Genomic DNA, 17405 nt, shown 5'->3' on the forward strand with positions numbered 1-17405 from the left:
CATATAATACTAATACTTATATAATACTCCATATAATACTAATACTTATATAATACTCCATCTAATACTAATGCTTATAATACTCCATATAATACTAATGCTTATACTACTCCATATAATACTAATACTTATAATGCTCCGTATAATGCTAATAATTATATAATACTCCATATAATACTAATACTTATAATACTCCATATAATACTAATACTTATAATACTCCATATAATACTAATACTTATAATACTCCATATAATACTACTCAATATAATACGTATATAATACTCCGTATAATACTAATGCTTATATAATACTCCATATAATACTCATACTTATAATACTCCATATAGTACTAATACTTATAATACTCTATAAAGTACTAATACTTATAATACTCTATACAGTACTAATACTTATAATACTCCATATAATACTAATACTTATAATACTCCAGATTTGGAATGAAACACTAGATGCAGTACTATACTAACAGTCTGGAATAAGCAACAGAGACACTATTTGATTAGCTAGAGGCGTAATGTGTAAATCTCTCAGACAGCGATCAAGGCTCAAATGTCAACAGTTGAGTGAGGGATTTAAGAAGGCCCAGTTGAAAAGGTTTTCTTGGAGGTGGGTGTAGATGAAAAACTATTGTCTGGTGTGCGTGAAGTCTTTATTCTCTCTCTGTTCCGCCAAACCTTTAGTGTCCTGGCCTTTCTGGTCTCCCGCGAGGCGAAGGTCTGTACCTCTATTGTTGTTGCTTTCTGAGTCTAGTGTGTGTGTGTGTGTGTGCGTGTGCTTGTGCGTGTGTGTGTGTGTGTGTGTGTGTGCTGCCGATCTCCCCCCCCCCTCACCCCATATAACATAGACCCGATACCGCCGCCTTGCCTTTCTCTCTGTGATCCTATTGGTGCTCTACTTCCCCCTGTGGTTACCATGGAAACCCTCTCTAACGTTGCTCTCTCTCTGTCTACCAGCGACCAGCACTAAAAAGCTTGGTAGGCTAGATAGACATTTGCCATTGTCCTTTATTTTATTTTTTTCATTATAGCAATGACACTTATAGCCTGTCATAGTTTCAATGGTCACTCTTAATTTGAGTGCCTGGATGTTATAGGATGAGGGGAGGGTTTAGGTATTAACGTGGCTGTAGATAAGAGACAACAGACACAGCTGATTGGATTGTCAGTAGCCTATAACGTGTGTCTGAACCCCCCCCTCTCGTGAATATGGATTTTGATTCCACATAGATATGTGTTTTTTATCCGATGTACCTCACTGGATATCTTATTGATCCCCCCCCCCCACCCCCCCACCCTGGGTGTTCATTGTTTTGTTTTTTTGTTGTCTCACGGTGCTGAACCCTGTGATAAAACAGAGTGTATAATTTCAGAGCATCTCTCTGCCTCTCCGCATCACTAGTTACCCAGTCAGGTTGTGATTGTATTGGGGTAGTGGGAAGATGTTATCACAATGTGTGTGTAGGTGTGTGTAGATCACAGTGTGTGTGTGTGTTGTATTGGGGGAGGGGGGGTTCTGCAGGTGTCAGTTTTGTGTCAGTTTGATGAACCTGTAGGACTGTTGACAATATGGTGTGGAAGGACAAGACGAATTATGACGATGATAATGAGGATTCTGGTTCCGGAACTCTCACGGGACATTCTGATTCTCCGTTCTATCCCTGCACCTGTCACAATGCACACATCCTGGCATTTCCACATTTAATGGAGGAGAATGTCTCCACAGGCAGCTCAGTCTTCTACCCATAGATATTTGATGTTAGAGTTGTCAGTGTCACTGCCAGTATAGCTACTTTCCACTCCAAAGTATTGTCATTCAATCAGAATATATTTTCTGCCTCTGACTATTTCTGTATTGAGTTGAAGAGGCAGGAATAAGCTACTAGCAGGAATTAGCCCTCCATTGCATTGCCATATCGTTATGTTCAGCTGGGACTCACTAAGGCTTTGTTTAGACAGGCAGACCAATTCTGATATATTTTTTCTCTTCCCTAATTGGTATTTTGTGCAAATCAGATCAGCTCTGAAAAAGATCTGATGTGAAAAGATCTGATGTGATTGATCCCACAAAATATATATATATATGAATTGGGTTGCCTGTCTAAACACAGCCATAGACACTGAACAGAACAGAAGACTGAAGCAGGAAAAACTCATTTAGGCTCGTTAGCCACACTCAGCTGGAGATCCACATCGACAGTTAGAGTTAGCAACGTGTAATTAGCAAGGTATGCTAGTTTCTCGGTGCATAATGCATGAGATACTAATCAAAGGTTAGCTACAAATACAACCGGGTATGAGAAGAATGTGTGGTTGTGTGTGTGTGTGTGTGTGTGTGTGTTGTACATGTTACACACTACATAGTATTAAAGGGCCAATTAACTGAACCGTATGGTACACAGATCCCTAATACCTGGTGGCAGGTATAATATTTTTACCTGACTGGTAGTACACACACACACACACACACACACACACACACACACACACACACACACACACACACACACACACACACTGGATTGGAACTATTAGAGGTGGTAGCTGCGTCACATTTGTTTTCTCCAGCAGGGCATCAGTGTGATATGGAGTAGTCTACACGCGCGATTGGCTCGCCACGAGGAGCATCAGTGTGATATGGAGTAGTCTCCACGCGCGATTGGCTCGCCACGAGGAGCATCAGTGTGATATGGAGTAGTCTCCACGCGCGATTGGCTCGCCACGAGGAGCATCAGTGTGATATGGAGTAGTCTCCACGCGCGATTGGCTCGCCACGAGGAGCATCAGTGTGATATGGAGTAGTCTCCACGCGCGATTGGCTCGCCACGAGGAGCATCAGTGTGATATGGAGTAGTCTCCACGCGCGATTGGCTCACCACGAGGAGCACTTGCAACGTCATAAATAATGGATGTCAAACCTCACCATTTTAATGTCTTATAACTTATTATAGCTTATAGCTTATTTTATCCACATTCCTTATGTTCATGTTCTGTTATGTGGATAGCTGCTTTTTAAAAATATTTTTTTCTTTACAGTAGTACAAACGTGAGAAACTGTGTCACCATTGTGGTTCTGGTTACTGCACACAGGACTAGTAATGGCAGGGGGGGATATCAGGGGGATATCATCAACTTGACCTTTCACCCCTAACTAACTAACCTCTGACATGGTTCGTCTTTCTGTCCCACAGCTAAAGGAAAACAGGAGAGGAGGGGGAAACTGGAGAGAAGCCGTCGCCTGAACCAAGACGCATCAACAGAGACTCATGGTACGTTTAAAGGACTGTTTTAATAACCTTCTTCTTCTCCCTTTATTCACTCCAATTCCACGGAAAAGTCACAAACTCTCAGCGGGGCTGGAGGTTATCTGAGCCCCCCCCCCAAAAAAAAAAGACAGTTCAGATTTCTCATAACCTCAAAGCACTCTCTCCATGAATGTGTTTTTGTCACACCAGTCCTCTTCCTGTGTGTGTGTGTGTGTGTGTGTGTGTGTGTGTGTGTGTGTGTGTGTGTGTGTGTGTGTGTACCCTCCAGTTTAACCACACAGCGAGCTGATATAGTCAGTGAGACATCTTCAGACATTCGTTTAAAGCTGGAACAGGAAAGAAGTGCCTGTCGACAGGCTTGTCTCTTATAGGCTGCTGAGTTCAGGAAGCGTGAAGAGACGTCACACAGTCAACAGGAGGAGAAGGATGCTGAGCCTTATGCCCTACCAGTTGACTTGGAGATTGTTTACATTTTTTTATTTTTCTCATTTACAACTGCGACCTGGCCAAGATAAAGCATAGCAGTGTGAACAGACAACACAGAGTTACACATGGAGTAAACAATTAACAAGTCAATAACACAGTAGAAAAAAAAGAGAGTCTATATACATTGTGTGCAAAAGGCATGAGGAGGTAGGCAGATAATTACAATTTAGCAGATTAACACTGGAGTGATAAATGATCAGATGGTCATGTGCAGGTAGAGATACTGGTGTGCAAAAGAGCAGAAAAGTAAATAAATATAAACAGTATGGGGATGAGGTAAGTAAAATTGGGTGGGCTATTTACCGATGGACTATGTACAGCTGCAGCGATCGGTTAGCTGCTCAGATAGCAGATGTTTGAAGTTGGTGAGGGAGATAAAAGTCTCCAACTTCAGCGATTTTTTGCAATTCGTTCCAGTCACAGGCAGCAGAGAACTGGAAGGAAAGGCGACCAAATGAGGTGTTGGCTTTAGGGATGATCAGTGAGATACACCTGCTGGAGCGCGTGCTACGGGTGGGTGTTGCCATCGTGGCCAGTGAACTGAGATAAGGCGGAGCTTTACCTAGCATGGACTTGTAGATGACCTGGAGCCAGTGGGTCTGGTGACGAATATGTAGCGAGGGCCAGCCGACTAGAGCATACAGGTCGCAGTGGTGGGTGGTATAAGGTGCTTTAGTAACAAAACGGATGGCACTGTGACAAACTGCATCCAGTTTGCTGAGTAGAGTATTGGAAGCTATTTTGTAGATGACATCGCCGAAGTCGAGGATCGGTAGGATAGTCAGTTTTACTAGGGTAAGTTTGGCGGCGTGAGTGAAGGAGGCTTTGTTGCGGAATAGAAAGCCGACTCTAGATTTGATTTTAGATTGGAGATGTTTGATATAAGTCTGGAAGGAGAGTTTACAGTCTAGCCAAACATCTAGGTACTTATAGATGTCCACATATTCTAGGTCGGAACCATCCAGGGTGGTGATGCTAGTCGGGCGTGCGGGTGCAGGCAGCGAACGGTTGAAAAGCATGCATTTGATTTTACTAGCGTTTAAGAGCAGTTGGAGGCCACGGAAGGAGTGTTGTATGGCATTGAAGCTCGTTTGGAGGTTAGATAGCACAGTGTCCAAGGAAGGGCTAGAAGTATACAGAATGTTGTCGTCTGCGTAGAGGTGGATCAGGGAATCGCCCGCAGCAAGAGCAACATCATTGATATATACAGAGAAGAGAGTCGGCCTGAGGATTGAACCCTGTGGTACCCCCATAGAGACTGCCAGAGGACCGGACAACATGCCCTCCGATTTGACACATTGAACGCTGTCTGCAAAGTAGTTGGTGAACCAGGCAAGGCAGTCATTAGAAAAACCGAGGCTACTGAGTCTGCCAATAAGAATATGGTGATTGACAGAGTCGAAAGCCTTGGCCAGGTCGATGAAGACGGCTGCACAGTACTGTCTTTTATCGGTGGCGGTTATGATATCGTTTAGTACCTTGAGCGTGGCTGAGGTGCACCCGTGACCGGCTCTGAAACCGGATTGCACAGCGGAGAAGGTACGGTGGGATTCGAGATGGTCAATGATCTGTTTGTTGACTTGGCTTTCGAAGACCTTAGATAGGCAGGGCAGGATGGATATAGGTCTGTAACAGTTTGGGTCCTGGGTGTCTCCCCCTTTGAAGAGGGGGATGACTGTGGCAGCTTTCCAATCCTTGGGGATCTCAGACGATATGAAAGAGAGGTTGAACAGGCTGGTAATAGGGGTTGCGACAATGGCGGCGGATAGTTTCAGAAATAGAGGGTCCAGATTGTCAAGCCCAGCTGATTTGTACGTGTCCAGGTTTTGCAGCTCTTCTAGCAAAGGCTAGAAAGTTAGCCTTTGGGGGACGTGGTTAGCATAATAGGCCTTCAGCGGGCGTCACGCCTGAGTCCTCGGGCATAGATAGCTAGGTGAAGGATCCCTGGTCTTCAGTAAAAGCTTGGAGATAGATAGCTAGGTGAAGGATCCCTGGCCATCAGTAAAAGCTTGGAGATAGATAGCTAGGTGAAGGATCCCTGGCCATCAGTAAAAGCTTGGAGATGGATAGCTAGGTGAAGGATCCTTGGTCTTCAGTAAAGGCTTGGAGATGGATAGCTAGGTGAAGGATCCCTGGCCATCAGTAAAAGCTTGGAGATGGATAGCTAGGTGAAGGATCCCTGGCCATCAGTAAAAGCTTGGAGATAGATAGCTAGGTGAAGGATCCCTGGTCTTCAGTAAAGGCTTGGAGATGGATAGCTAGGTGAAGGATCCTTGGTCTTCAGTAAAGGCTTGGAGATAGATAGCTAGGTGAATGATCCCTGGCCAGCAGCTCAGAGAAAGATGGATGGGTCTTCCCAGCCGCGGAGCTATAATAGTTTACATCGCAACATACATTGTGCTTTGTCAAAGAGCCAAGAGAATGGCAAGGGACATCTGGGCTTTCTATAGACGGCCAGGGCTCGTAAAAAGATGGCTATGGCTCACAAAGACACCACCGGGGGGCTTTGTCCCTTCAGACTGTCGCAGCGGTGCAGTGGTCGGGTCTTTGTGAGACCTGATTAGCATGGAGATCTATAGCATTAGCATGCACAGCATCCCTCGGTAGCAGACCTGCATGGATCCAGAGGGCAAAGGACACACACACACACAACACACACACACACTCACACTCACACTCACACACACACAGCAGACAGGCGTGAATCGAGAGGTTAAAGGGGACTTCAGACCGAGACACAACAGCCTGCAGACAGACATGTAAAGCTATCACCATGAAGGTTCTCACACAGCCAACCTTACAAATAAATGAGTGTGTTTGTGTGTGCGTGTGCGTGTGCGTGTGTGTGTGTGTGTGTACCGTTTTGCCTGATAACTTTTATGGCTAAAATCGTTGCGTACAGTACTTTCCTACCGTTTGCATCATGTCATTATGGCCTTAGAGTTTAACTGAATGATTCATTAGCTAACAGTAGAGGACTGTTTCTGCTCTCATTTCAGTAGCAGCTCGTCTATTCTAGTGTTATTGCCAAACCCATTTCACTTGTCATGTAATGGTGTCACTGTATTAAGAATTAAGTCCCTCTTGTCACATTAATAAACAAGTATGGCACTTCCGGGCTTCTGTAGTGATCGCATATTAGTTGGGCAACATTAAATAAATATTAGTCTGGATTTATTTTAGTACACACACACACACACACACACACACACACACACACACACACACACACACACACACACACACACTTATTGCCTGGTAACTGGTAACGGTCGTCTATCTAACTAACATACTGTATGGGCTGGTAACAGTCCTCTATCTAACTAACATACTGTATGGGCTGGTAACAGGGAACAGGGCCTGTTAACAGGGCCTGAGTGATCACTCGTTAGACACATGGCAGTCTAAGCTGTCCCTGGGCCTAATGTGGTCCCACAGCTCTGATGTACTGTGCTTTGTTTGATGAAGGGTGAAATTAATCCTACACTGTTAGAAAAAAAGGTGCTATCGAGAACCTAAAAGGGTTCTTCGGCTGTATCCCATAGGAGAACCCTTTAAAGAACCATTTTTGGTTCCACGTAGAACCTTTTCCCCAGAGGGTTCTACATGGAACCCAAAATAGTTCTAAATAGAACCAAAAATGGTTCTTTCTGGAACCAAAAAGGGTTCTTCCTGGAACCAAAAAGGGTTCTTCCTGGAACCAAAAAGGGTTCTTCCTGGAACCAAAAAGGGTTCTTCCTGGAACCAAAAAGGGTTCTTCCTGGAACCAAAAAGGGGTTTTCCTGGAACTAAAAAGGGGTTTTCCTGGAACCAAAAAGGGTTCTCCTATGGGGAAGAATGCTTTAGGAACCCTGTGTAGATGCTTATTTCCCCACTAGTGGTTAAAGTTTGTTTACTGTATTTTTATTTTATTTTTATATATATATATATATATATATATACACTGTATATTAATTTATTTAACCTTTATTTAACTAGGCAAGTAATTTAAGAACAAATTCTTATTTACAATGACTGTTTAGGAACAGTGGGTTAACTGCCTTGTTCAGGGGCAGAACGACAGAAGCTAGTCGTTCCGTAACTAGTGTTAAGCGGAGATCCCAAACACACTCTCACCCTCAGCCTTAACCCCTCCTCTGGCCTTGCAGAACGACAGAAGCTAGTCGTTCCGTAACTAGTGTTAAGCGGAGATCCCAAACACACTCTCACCCTCAGCCTTAACCCCTCCTTTGGCCTTGTGCACGTGTCTTGTCATATCAAAACAGTCCTAAAGTCCCATGTTTCATTTCCCCCTTTAAAAGACCAATTAAAATGTTCACTCAGGAAAAAAATCCCCTTTTCAATAGATTATCAAACAAACATAAATGGACAGTTTCCCAGACAGATTAAGCCTAGTGCTGGACTAAAAAACTATGCATCAACAAGGCTTCAGATTCTGACCCCAACATCATTTTTTAGATTTTTTATAAGTTTGCTCACTCTGGGCTGACTACTGTTTAGCATAAGATCTCTGTCTCAATTACTCCGTTTCACCATGTGACCCTCACAGCAGTGTGCTTACTCCTCTGGGAAATAGGGAGGGGGTTGTCCATCCCTAAATCAGGACCTGTCTCTGTCGTTGTTTACTTCTATACGGCCATCTGTGATGTCAGATTCAGCAGTAGGTTATCTGTGATGTTAGACTCATTGGTAGACTATCTGTGATGTGAGATTCAGCAGTAGGTTATCTGTGATGTTAGACTCATTGGTAGACTATCTGTGTGATCTAAATTGTGATTTTATCGAGAACAATGGAACCTGGGGCATATCCACTCAATCTACTCTCTCTTCTCTCTCTCTCTGCTTTTTGTTTATAGTGCATTTCAGCTATTACAGTCACCCTATATCGAGCTAGATCAGGGGTATTCAACCTGTGGTCCACGACCCCCTAGAGGTCTATGGAGGTACTGCAGCTCGCGGTTTGCCTGGGAGGGGGTCCCTGGCTCTCCGGTTTGCCTGGGAGGCGGTCCCTGGCTCGCCCGTTTGCCTGGGAGGGGGTCCCTGGCTCGCCGGTTTGCCTGGGAGGGGGTCCCTGGCTCGCCGGTTTGCCTGGGAGGGGGTCCCTGGCTCTCCGGTTTCCCTGGTGGGGGTCCCTGGCTCTCCGGTTTGCCTGGGAGGGGGTCCCTGGTCCCTTTAAAGTGACTAGTGATCCATTTATTAAATGTATTAAAGTGGCTGGAGTTGAGTCAGTATGTTGGCAGCAGCCTCTCAATGTTAGTGGTGGCTGTTTAACAGTCTGATGGCCTTGAGATAGAAGCTGTTTTTCAGTCTATCGGTCCCTGCTTTGATGCACCTGTACTGACCTCGCCTTCTGGATGATAGCGTTGTGAACAGGCAGTGGCTTGGGTGGTTGTTGTCCTTGATGATCGTTTTGCCCTTCCTGTGACATTGGGTGCTGTAGGTGTCCTGGAGGGCAGGTAGTTTGCCCCCGGTGATGCGTTGTGCAGACCTCACTACCCTCTGGAGAGCCTTGCGGAGCTGCTGCCGTACCAGGCGGTGATACAGCGCGACAGGATGCTCTCGGTTGTGCATCTGTAAAAGTTTGTCAGGGTTTTAGGTGACAAGCCAAATGTATTCAGCCACCTGAGGTTGAAGAGGCGCTGTTGCTGTCTGTGTGGGTGGACCATTTCAGTTTGTCAGTCATGTGTACACTGTTTTAAATGTATGTAATTCTGTCATGTTTTGTGTTTCGTGTTTTGACCCCAGGAAGAGTAGCTGCTACTTTAGCACTAGCCAATGGGGATCCTAATAAAATAACAAACACTCACACACACACACACACACACACACACACACACTCACACACACACACACACTCACACACACACACACACTCACACACACACACACACACACTGAGATCCAGAGGGAGACCCAGAAGGAGAGAGGTGGTTCAGGGGATCAATGCCCATCAACTGCCTGCCTTTCCTGGGCTGTGTATCGAACCATCCTCCCTGAGCCTGTTACTGTCTCCTCCATTCTGTCTGTTAGAGGTGCTGACACTATGAAGTGGGAACTGGAGAGGAGCCAATCTGCCGTATGTAGGAGAATGTGGAGGAGGTGGAAGGAGAGAGGAGGATGAAGGTTAAGTCGTCGGCATGCATCCCATCCATAACAGTTTGTGAATATATTATGACGCCATTTTGTGCTGTTCGTGCAAACAATTTTTTTTTTTTCTTCAGGCAAGCCGAACTTTGATAGCCGAAGTCTACGCCCCCTTCGTTGGTGATTGTTAAACTGTAGGGATTCTACTATGAAGTGGTTGTTTTCGTTTAGCACATTTTATCGTTAAAATGTTTTCACGTGATAAAATACTACACAAAACATCTATGCCACTAAGACCTCCTGGGCAAAAAGCGTACACATTTATTACCGATTTCTTGAGTTATCTTAGATTAATTCGGACTATTGTGAGAATATCTACACCGGCTACGGCGTCTCAAGATGGACAAACAGTACTATTGCTGCTTTTTTTCTCGTTTTTCAATCGAAGGTCTTTTAAAGTCCAAGTTCTGCTAGAAGCAGTATTCAGATGTCTTTAGAAGGAGGAGGAGGAAGAGGAGGGTGAGATGGAGGATCAGACTGTCTGTTAGTTAATCAGACTATAGTCCAGTTTTGTTCAGTATTGTGCCTCAGACTCACTCACTGGGGCTGTGCCAGCATGAAGGGCCCCCCCCCACCCCCCTAGAGGCCATAAAGGGGGGCACTGATGTATGTTCCCTAGAGGCCATAAAGGGGGGTACTGATGTATGTCCCCTAGAGGCCATAAAGGGGAGTACTGATGTATGTTCCCTAGAGGCCACAAAGGGGAGTACTAATTTATGTTCCCTAGAGGCCATAAAGTGGAGTACTGATGTATGTTCCTTAGAGGCCATAAAGGGTGGTACTGATTTATGTTCCCTAGAGGCCTAGAGGCCATTAAAGGGGGGTACTGATGTATGTTCCCTAGAGGCCATAAAGGGGGGTACTGATGTATGTCCCCTAGAGGCCATAAAGGGGAGTACTGATGTATGTCCCCTAGAGGCCATAAAGGGGAGTACTGATTTATGTTCCCTAGAGACCATAAAGGGGAGTACTGATGTATGTTCCCTAGAGACCATAAAGGGGAGTACTGATTTATGTTCCCTAGAGGCCATAAAGGTACTGATGTATGTCCCCTAGAGGCTATAAAGGGGAGTACTGATGTATGTTCCCTAGAGGCCATAAAGGGGAGTACTGATGTATGTCCCCTAGAGGCTATAAAGGGGAGTACTGATTTATGTTCCCTAGAGGCCATAAAGGGGAGTACTGATGTATGTCCCCTAGAGGCCATAAAGGGGAGTACTGATTTATGTTCCCTAGAGGCCATAAAGGGGGGTACTGATGTATGTTCCCTAGAGGCCATAAAGGGGAGTACTGATGTATGTCCCCTAGAGGCTATAAAGGGGAGTACTGATTTATGTTCCCTAGAGGCCATAAAGGGGAGTACTGATGTATGTCCCCTAGAGGCCATAAAGGGGAGTACTGATTTATGTCCCCTAGAGGCCATAAAGGGGGGTACTGATGTATGTTCCCTAGAGGCTATAAAGGGGAGTACTGATGTATGTCCCCTAGAGGCCATAAAGGGGAGTACTGATGTATGTCCCCTAGAGGCCATAAAGGGGAGTACTGATTTATGTCCCCTAGAGGCCATAAAGGGGGGTACTGATGTATGTTCGCTGGCACGCAACAGCTTCTGAAACTGTAACATTAATACACACTGTGGCCTTTCCCAATAGCTGTTTGGCTCCAAGTGCCTGTGCTGATTTTGCTTCTAGTCTAAACAAGGCTTTTTTAGTACAATGAATATAAATGCTAAAGGGGTCTGCTTGAGTGAGGGAATTCATCAGAGACCAGACACGCCATTCTTTTGTGGTGTACGGTACAGTAGAGGTATTGTAATGCTTACTCAGACCCAAGTCCTTTGCCTGAAGGCAGAGTAGTAGCAGTGCTCTATGTTATGATTTTGCGTTACATTTTGACCATGAGATCCCTGTATACTCGTTAGTATTTATTAGGATCCCCAACATTAGCTGATGCCAAGATCTAATCATAAAGTCTATGTGAGTCCAACAGCTCTGAGCTTCACACTTCCTCTGTGAGTTGAGTTCCAGCTATGGGCTACAGTGTGCTGTAGCTGGTCTGTGAGTTGAGTTCCAGCTGTGGGCTACAGTGTGCTGTAGCTGGTCTGTGAGTTGAGTTCCAGCTGTGGGCTACAGTGTGCTTTAGCTGGTCTGTGAGTTGAGTTCCAGCTGTGGGCTACAGTGTGCTGTAGCTGGTCTGTGAGTTGAGTTCCAGCTGTGGGCTACAGTGTGCTGTAGCTGGTCTGTGAGTTGAGTTCCAGCTGTGGACTACAGTGTGCTGTAGCTGGTCTGTGAGTTGAGTTCCAGCTGTGGGCTACAGTGTGCTGTAGCTGGTCTGTGAGTTGAGTTCCAGCTGTGGGCTACAGTGTGCTGTAGCTGGTCTGTGATTTGAGTTCCAGCTGTGGGCTACAGTGTGCTGTAGCTGGTCTGTGAGTTGAGTTGCAGCTGTGGTATACAGTGTGCTGTAGCTGGTCTGTGAGTTGAGTTCCAGCTGTGGACTACAGTGTGCTGTAGCTGGTCTGTGAGTTGAGTTCCAGCTGTGGGCTACAGTGTGCTGTCGCTGGTCTGTGAGTTGAGTTCTAGCTGTGGGCTACAGTGTGCTATAGCTGGTCTGTGAGTTGAGTTCCAGCTGTGGACTACAGTGTGTTGTAGCTGGTCTGTGAGTTGAGTTCCAGCTGTGGGCTACAGTGTGCTGTAGCTGGTCTGTGAGTTGAGTTCCAGCTGTGGTATACAGTGTGCTTTAGCTGGTCTGTGAGTTGAGTTCCAGCTGTGGACTACAGTGTGTGGTAGCTGGTATGTGAGTTGAGTTCCAGCTGTGGACTACAGTGTGCTGTAGTTGGTCTGTGAGTTGATAGCTGGTCTGTGAGTTGAGTTCCAGCTGTGGACTACAGTGTGCTGTAGCTGGTCTGTGAGTTGAGTTGCAGCTGTGGTATACAGTGTGTTGTAGCTGGTCTGTGAGTTGAGTTCCAGCTGTGGACTACAGTGTGCTGTAGCTGGTCTGTGAGTTGAGTTCCAGCTGTGGACTACAGTGTGTTGTAGCTGGTCTGTGAGTTGAGTTCCAGCTGTGGACTACAGTGTGCTGTAGTTGGTCTGTGAGTTGAGTTCCAGCTGTGGGCTACAGTGTGCTGTAGCTGGTCTGTGAGTTGAGTTCCAGCTGTGGACTACAGTGTGCTGTAGTTGGTCTGTGAGTTGAGTTCCAGCTGTGGGCTACAGTGTGCTGTAGCTGGTCTGTGAGTTGAGTTCCAGCTGTGGACTACAGTGTGCTGTAGTTGGTCTGTGAGTTGACAGCTGGTCTGTGAGTTGAGTTCCAGCTGTGGGCTACAGTGTGCTGTAGCTGGTCTGTGAGTTGAGTTCCAGCTGTGGACTACAGTGTGCTGTAGCTGGTCTGTGAGTTGAGTTCCAGCTGTGGGCTACAGTGTGCTGTAGCTGGTCTGTGAGTTGAGTTCCAGCTGCGGACTACAGTGTGCTGTAGCTGGTCTGTGAGTTGAGTTCCAGCTGTGGACTACAGTGTGCTGTAGCTGGTCTGTGAGTTGAATTTCAGCTGTGGTATACAGTGTGCTGGTCTGTGAGTTGAATTTCAGCTGTGGTATACAGTGTGCTGGTCTGTGAGTTGAATTTAAGCTGTGGTATACAGTGTGCTGGTCTGTGAGTTGAATTCCAGCTGTGCTATACAGTGTGCTGGTCTGTGAGTTGAATTCCAGCTGTGCTATACAGTGTGCTGGTCTGTGAGTTGAATTTCAGCTGTGGGCTACAGTGTGCTGTAGCTGGTCTGTGAGTTGAGTTCCAGCTGTGGGCTACAGTGTGCTGTAGCTGGTCTTTGAGTTGAGTTCCAGCTGTGGTATACAGTGTGCTGTAGCTGGTCTGTGAGTTGAGTTCCAGCTGTGGTATACAGTGTGCTGTAGCTGGTCTGTGAGTTGAGTTCCAGCTGTGGGCTACAGTGTGCTGTAGCTGGTCTGTGAGTTGAGTTCCAGCTGTGGACTACAGTGTGCTGTAGCTGGTCTGTGAGTTGAATTTCAGTTGTGGTATACAGTGTGCTGGTCTGTGAGTTGAATTTAAGCTGTGGTATACAGTGTGCTGGTCTGTGAGTTGAATTCCAGCTGTGCTATACAGTGTGCTGGTCTGTTGTGCTATACAGTGTGCTTGTCTGTGAGTTGAATTTCAGCTGTGGGCTACAGTGTGCTGTAGCTGGTCTGTGAGTTGAGTTCCAGCTGTGGGCTACAGTGTGCTGTAGCTGGTCTGTGAGTTGAGTTCCAGCTGTGGACTACAGTGTGCTGTAGCTGGTCTGTGAGTTGAATTTCAGCTGTGGGCTACAGTGTGCTGTAGCTGGTCTGTGAGTTGACAGCTGGTCTGTGAGTTGAGTTCCAGCTGTGGGCTACAGTGTGCTGTCGCTGGTCTGTGAGTTGAGTTTCAGCTGTGGGCTACAGTGTGCTGTCGCTGGTCTGTGAGTTGAGTTCCAGCTGTGGGCTACAGTGTGCTGTAGCTGGTCTGTGAGTTGAGTTCCAGCTGTGGGCTACAGTGTGCTGTAGCTGGTCTGTGAGTTAAGTTCCAGCTGTGGGCTACAGTGTGCTGTAGCTGGTCTGTGAGTTGAATTTCAGCTGTGGGCTACAGTGTGCTGGTCTGTGAGTTGATTTCCAGCTGTGGTATACAGTGTGCTGTAGCTGGTCTGTGAGTTGAGTTCCAGCTGTGGGCTACAGTGTGCTGTAGCTGGTCTGTGAGTTGAGTTCCAGCTGTGGACTACAGTGTGCTGTAGCTGGTCTGTGAGTTGAGTTCCAGCTGTGGGCTACAGTGTGCTGTAGCTGGTCTGTGAGTTGAGTTCCAGCTGTGGACTACAGTGTGCTGTAGCTGGTCTGTGAGTTGAGTTCCAGCTGTGGACTACAGTGTGCTGTAGCTGGTCTGTGAGTTGAATTTCAGCTGTGGTATACAGTGTGCTGGTCTGTGAGTTGAATTTCAGCTGTGGTATACAGTGTGCTGGTCTGTGAGTTGAATTTAAGCTGTGGTATACAGTGTGCTGGTCTGTGAGTTGAATTCCAGCTGTGCTATACAGTGTGCTGGTCTGTGAGTTGAATTCCAGCTGTGCTATACAGTGTGCTGGTCTGTGAGTTGAATTTCAGCTGTGGGCTACAGTGTGCTGTAGCTGGTCTGTGAGTTGAGTTCCAGCTGTGGGCTACAGTGTGCTGTAGCTGGTCTTTGAGTTGAGTTCCAGCTGTGGTATACAGTGTGCTGTAGCTGGTCTGTGAGTTGAGTTCCAGCTGTGGTATACAGTGTGCTGTAGCTGGTCTGTGAGTTGAGTTCCAGCTGTGGGCTACAGTGTGCTGTAGCTGGTCTGTGAGTTGAGTTCCAGCTGTGGACTACAGTGTGCTGTAGCTGGTCTGTGAGTTGAATTTCAGTTGTGGTATACAGTGTGCTGGTCTGTGAGTTGAATTTAAGCTGTGGTATACAGTGTGCTGGTCTGTGAGTTGAATTCCAGCTGTGCTATACAGTGTGCTGGTCTGTGTGTGCTATACAGTGTGCTTGTCTGTGAGTTGAGTTCCAGCTGTGGACTACAGTGTGCTGTAGCTGGTCTGTGAGTTGAATTTCAGCTGTGGTATACAGTGTGCTGGTCTGTGAGTTGAATTTCAGCTGTGGTATACAGTGTGCTGGTCTGTGAGTTGAATTTAAGCTGTGGTATACAGTGTGCTGGTCTGTGAGTTGAATTCCAGCTGTGCTATACAGTGTGCTGGTCTGTGAGTTGAATTCCAGCTGTGCTATACAGTGTGCTGGTCTGTGAGTTGAATTTCAGCTGTGGGCTACAGTGTGCTGTAGCTGGTCTGTGAGTTGAGTTCCAGCTGTGGGCTACAGTGTGCTGTAGCTGGTCTTTGAGTTGAGTTCCAGCTGTGGTATACAGTGTGCTGTAGCTGGTCTGTGAGTTGAGTTCCAGCTGTGGTATACAGTGTGCTGTAGCTGGTCTGTGAGTTGAGTTCCAGCTGTGGGCTACAGTGTGCTGTAGCTGGTCTGTGAGTTGAGTTCCAGCTGTGGACTACAGTGTGCTGTAGCTGGTCTGTGAGTTGAATTTCAGTTGTGGTATACAGTGTGCTGGTCTGTGAGTTGAATTTAAGCTGTGGTATACAGTGTGCTGGTCTGTGAGTTGAATTCCAGCTGTGCTATACAGTGTGCTGGTCTGTGTGTGCTATACAGTGTGCTTGTCTGTGAGTTGAATTTCAGCTGTGGGCTACAGTGTGCTGTAGCTGGTCTGTGAGTTGAGTTCCAGCTGTGGGCTACAGTGTGCTGTAGCTGGTCTGTGAGTTGAGTTCCAGCTGTGGACTACAGTGTGCTGTAGCTGGTCTGTGAGTTGAATTTCAGCTGTGGGCTACAGTGTGCTGTAGCTGGTCTGTGAGTTGAGTTCCAGCTGTGGGCTACAGTGTGCTGTCGCTGGTCTGTGAGTTGAGTTCCAGCTGTGGGCTACAGTGTGCTGTAGCTGGTCTGTGAGTTGAGTTTCAGCTGTGGGCTACAGTGTGCTGTCGCTGGTCTGTGAGTTGAGTTCCAGCTGTGGGCTACAGTGTGCTGTAGCTGGTCTGTGAGTTGAGTTCCAGCTGTGGGCTACAGTGTGCTGTAGCTGGTCTGTGAGTTAAGTTCCAGCTGTGGGCTACAGTGTGCTGTAGCTGGTCTGTGAGTTTAATTTCAGCTGTGGGCTACAGTGTGCTGGTCTGTGAGTTGATTTCCAGCTGTGGTATACAGTGTGCTGTAGCTGGTCTGTGAGTTGAGTTCCAGCTGTGGGCTACAGTGTGCTGTAGCTGGTCTGTGAGTTGAGTTCCAGCTGTGGACTACAGTGTGCTGTAGCTGGTCTGTGAGTTGAGTTCCAGCTGTAAGCTACAGTGTGCTGTAGCTGGTCTGTGAGTTGAGTTCCAGCTGTGGACTACAGTGTGCTGTAGCTGGTCTGTGAGTTGAGTTCCAGCTGTGGACTACAGTGTGCTGTAGCTGGTCTGTGAGTTGAATTTCAGCTGTGGTATACAGTGTGCTGGTCTGTGAGTTGAATTTCAGCTGTGGTATACAGTGTGCTGGTCTGTGAGTTGAATTTAAGCTGTGGTATACAGTGTGCTGGTCTGTGAGTTGAATTCCAGCTGTGCTATACAGTGTGCTGGTCTGTGAGTTGAATTCCAGCTGTGCTATACAGTGTGCTGGTCTGTGAGTTGAATTTCAGCTGTGGGCTACAGTGTGCTGTAGCTGGTCTGTGAGTTGAGTTCCAGCTGTGGGCTACAGTGTGCTGTAGCTGGTCTGTGAGTTGAGTTCCAGCTGTGGGCTACAGTGTGCTGTAGCTGGTCTGTGAGTTGAATTTCAGCTGTGGGCTACATTGTGCTGGTCTGTGAGTTGAGTTCCAGCTATGGACTACAGTGTGCTGTAGCTGGTCTTTGAGTTAAGTTCCAGCTGTGGTATACAGTGTGCTGTAGCTGGTTTGTGAGTTGAGTTCCAGCTGTGGTATACAGTGTGCTGTAGCTGGTCTGTGAGTTGAGTTCCAG

At 46.7% G+C, this 17405-nt stretch overlaps 1 protein-coding gene across 2 annotated transcripts in view; it reads left to right on the forward strand.

The window, feature by feature from the left end:
• The window catches only part of LOC118943874 (tetraspanin-18-like), a 107782-nt gene that overhangs the window by 60576 nt on the left and 29801 nt on the right, over positions 1 to 17405 (forward strand). For both annotated transcript variants that reach the window (XM_036960371.1, XM_036960365.1), the window contains one exon: positions 3212 to 3289. In XM_036960371.1, the coding sequence (XP_036816266.1) occupies positions 3287 to 3289 (3 nt within the window). In that variant the 5' untranslated portion in view covers positions 3212 to 3286. The remainder of the gene's footprint in view (positions 1 to 3211; positions 3290 to 17405) is intronic.

This window comes from Oncorhynchus mykiss, chromosome 2 (genome assembly GCF_013265735.2).
Source record: "Oncorhynchus mykiss isolate Arlee chromosome 2, USDA_OmykA_1.1, whole genome shotgun sequence".
Taxonomy (NCBI): Eukaryota; Metazoa; Chordata; class Actinopteri; order Salmoniformes; family Salmonidae; genus Oncorhynchus; species Oncorhynchus mykiss.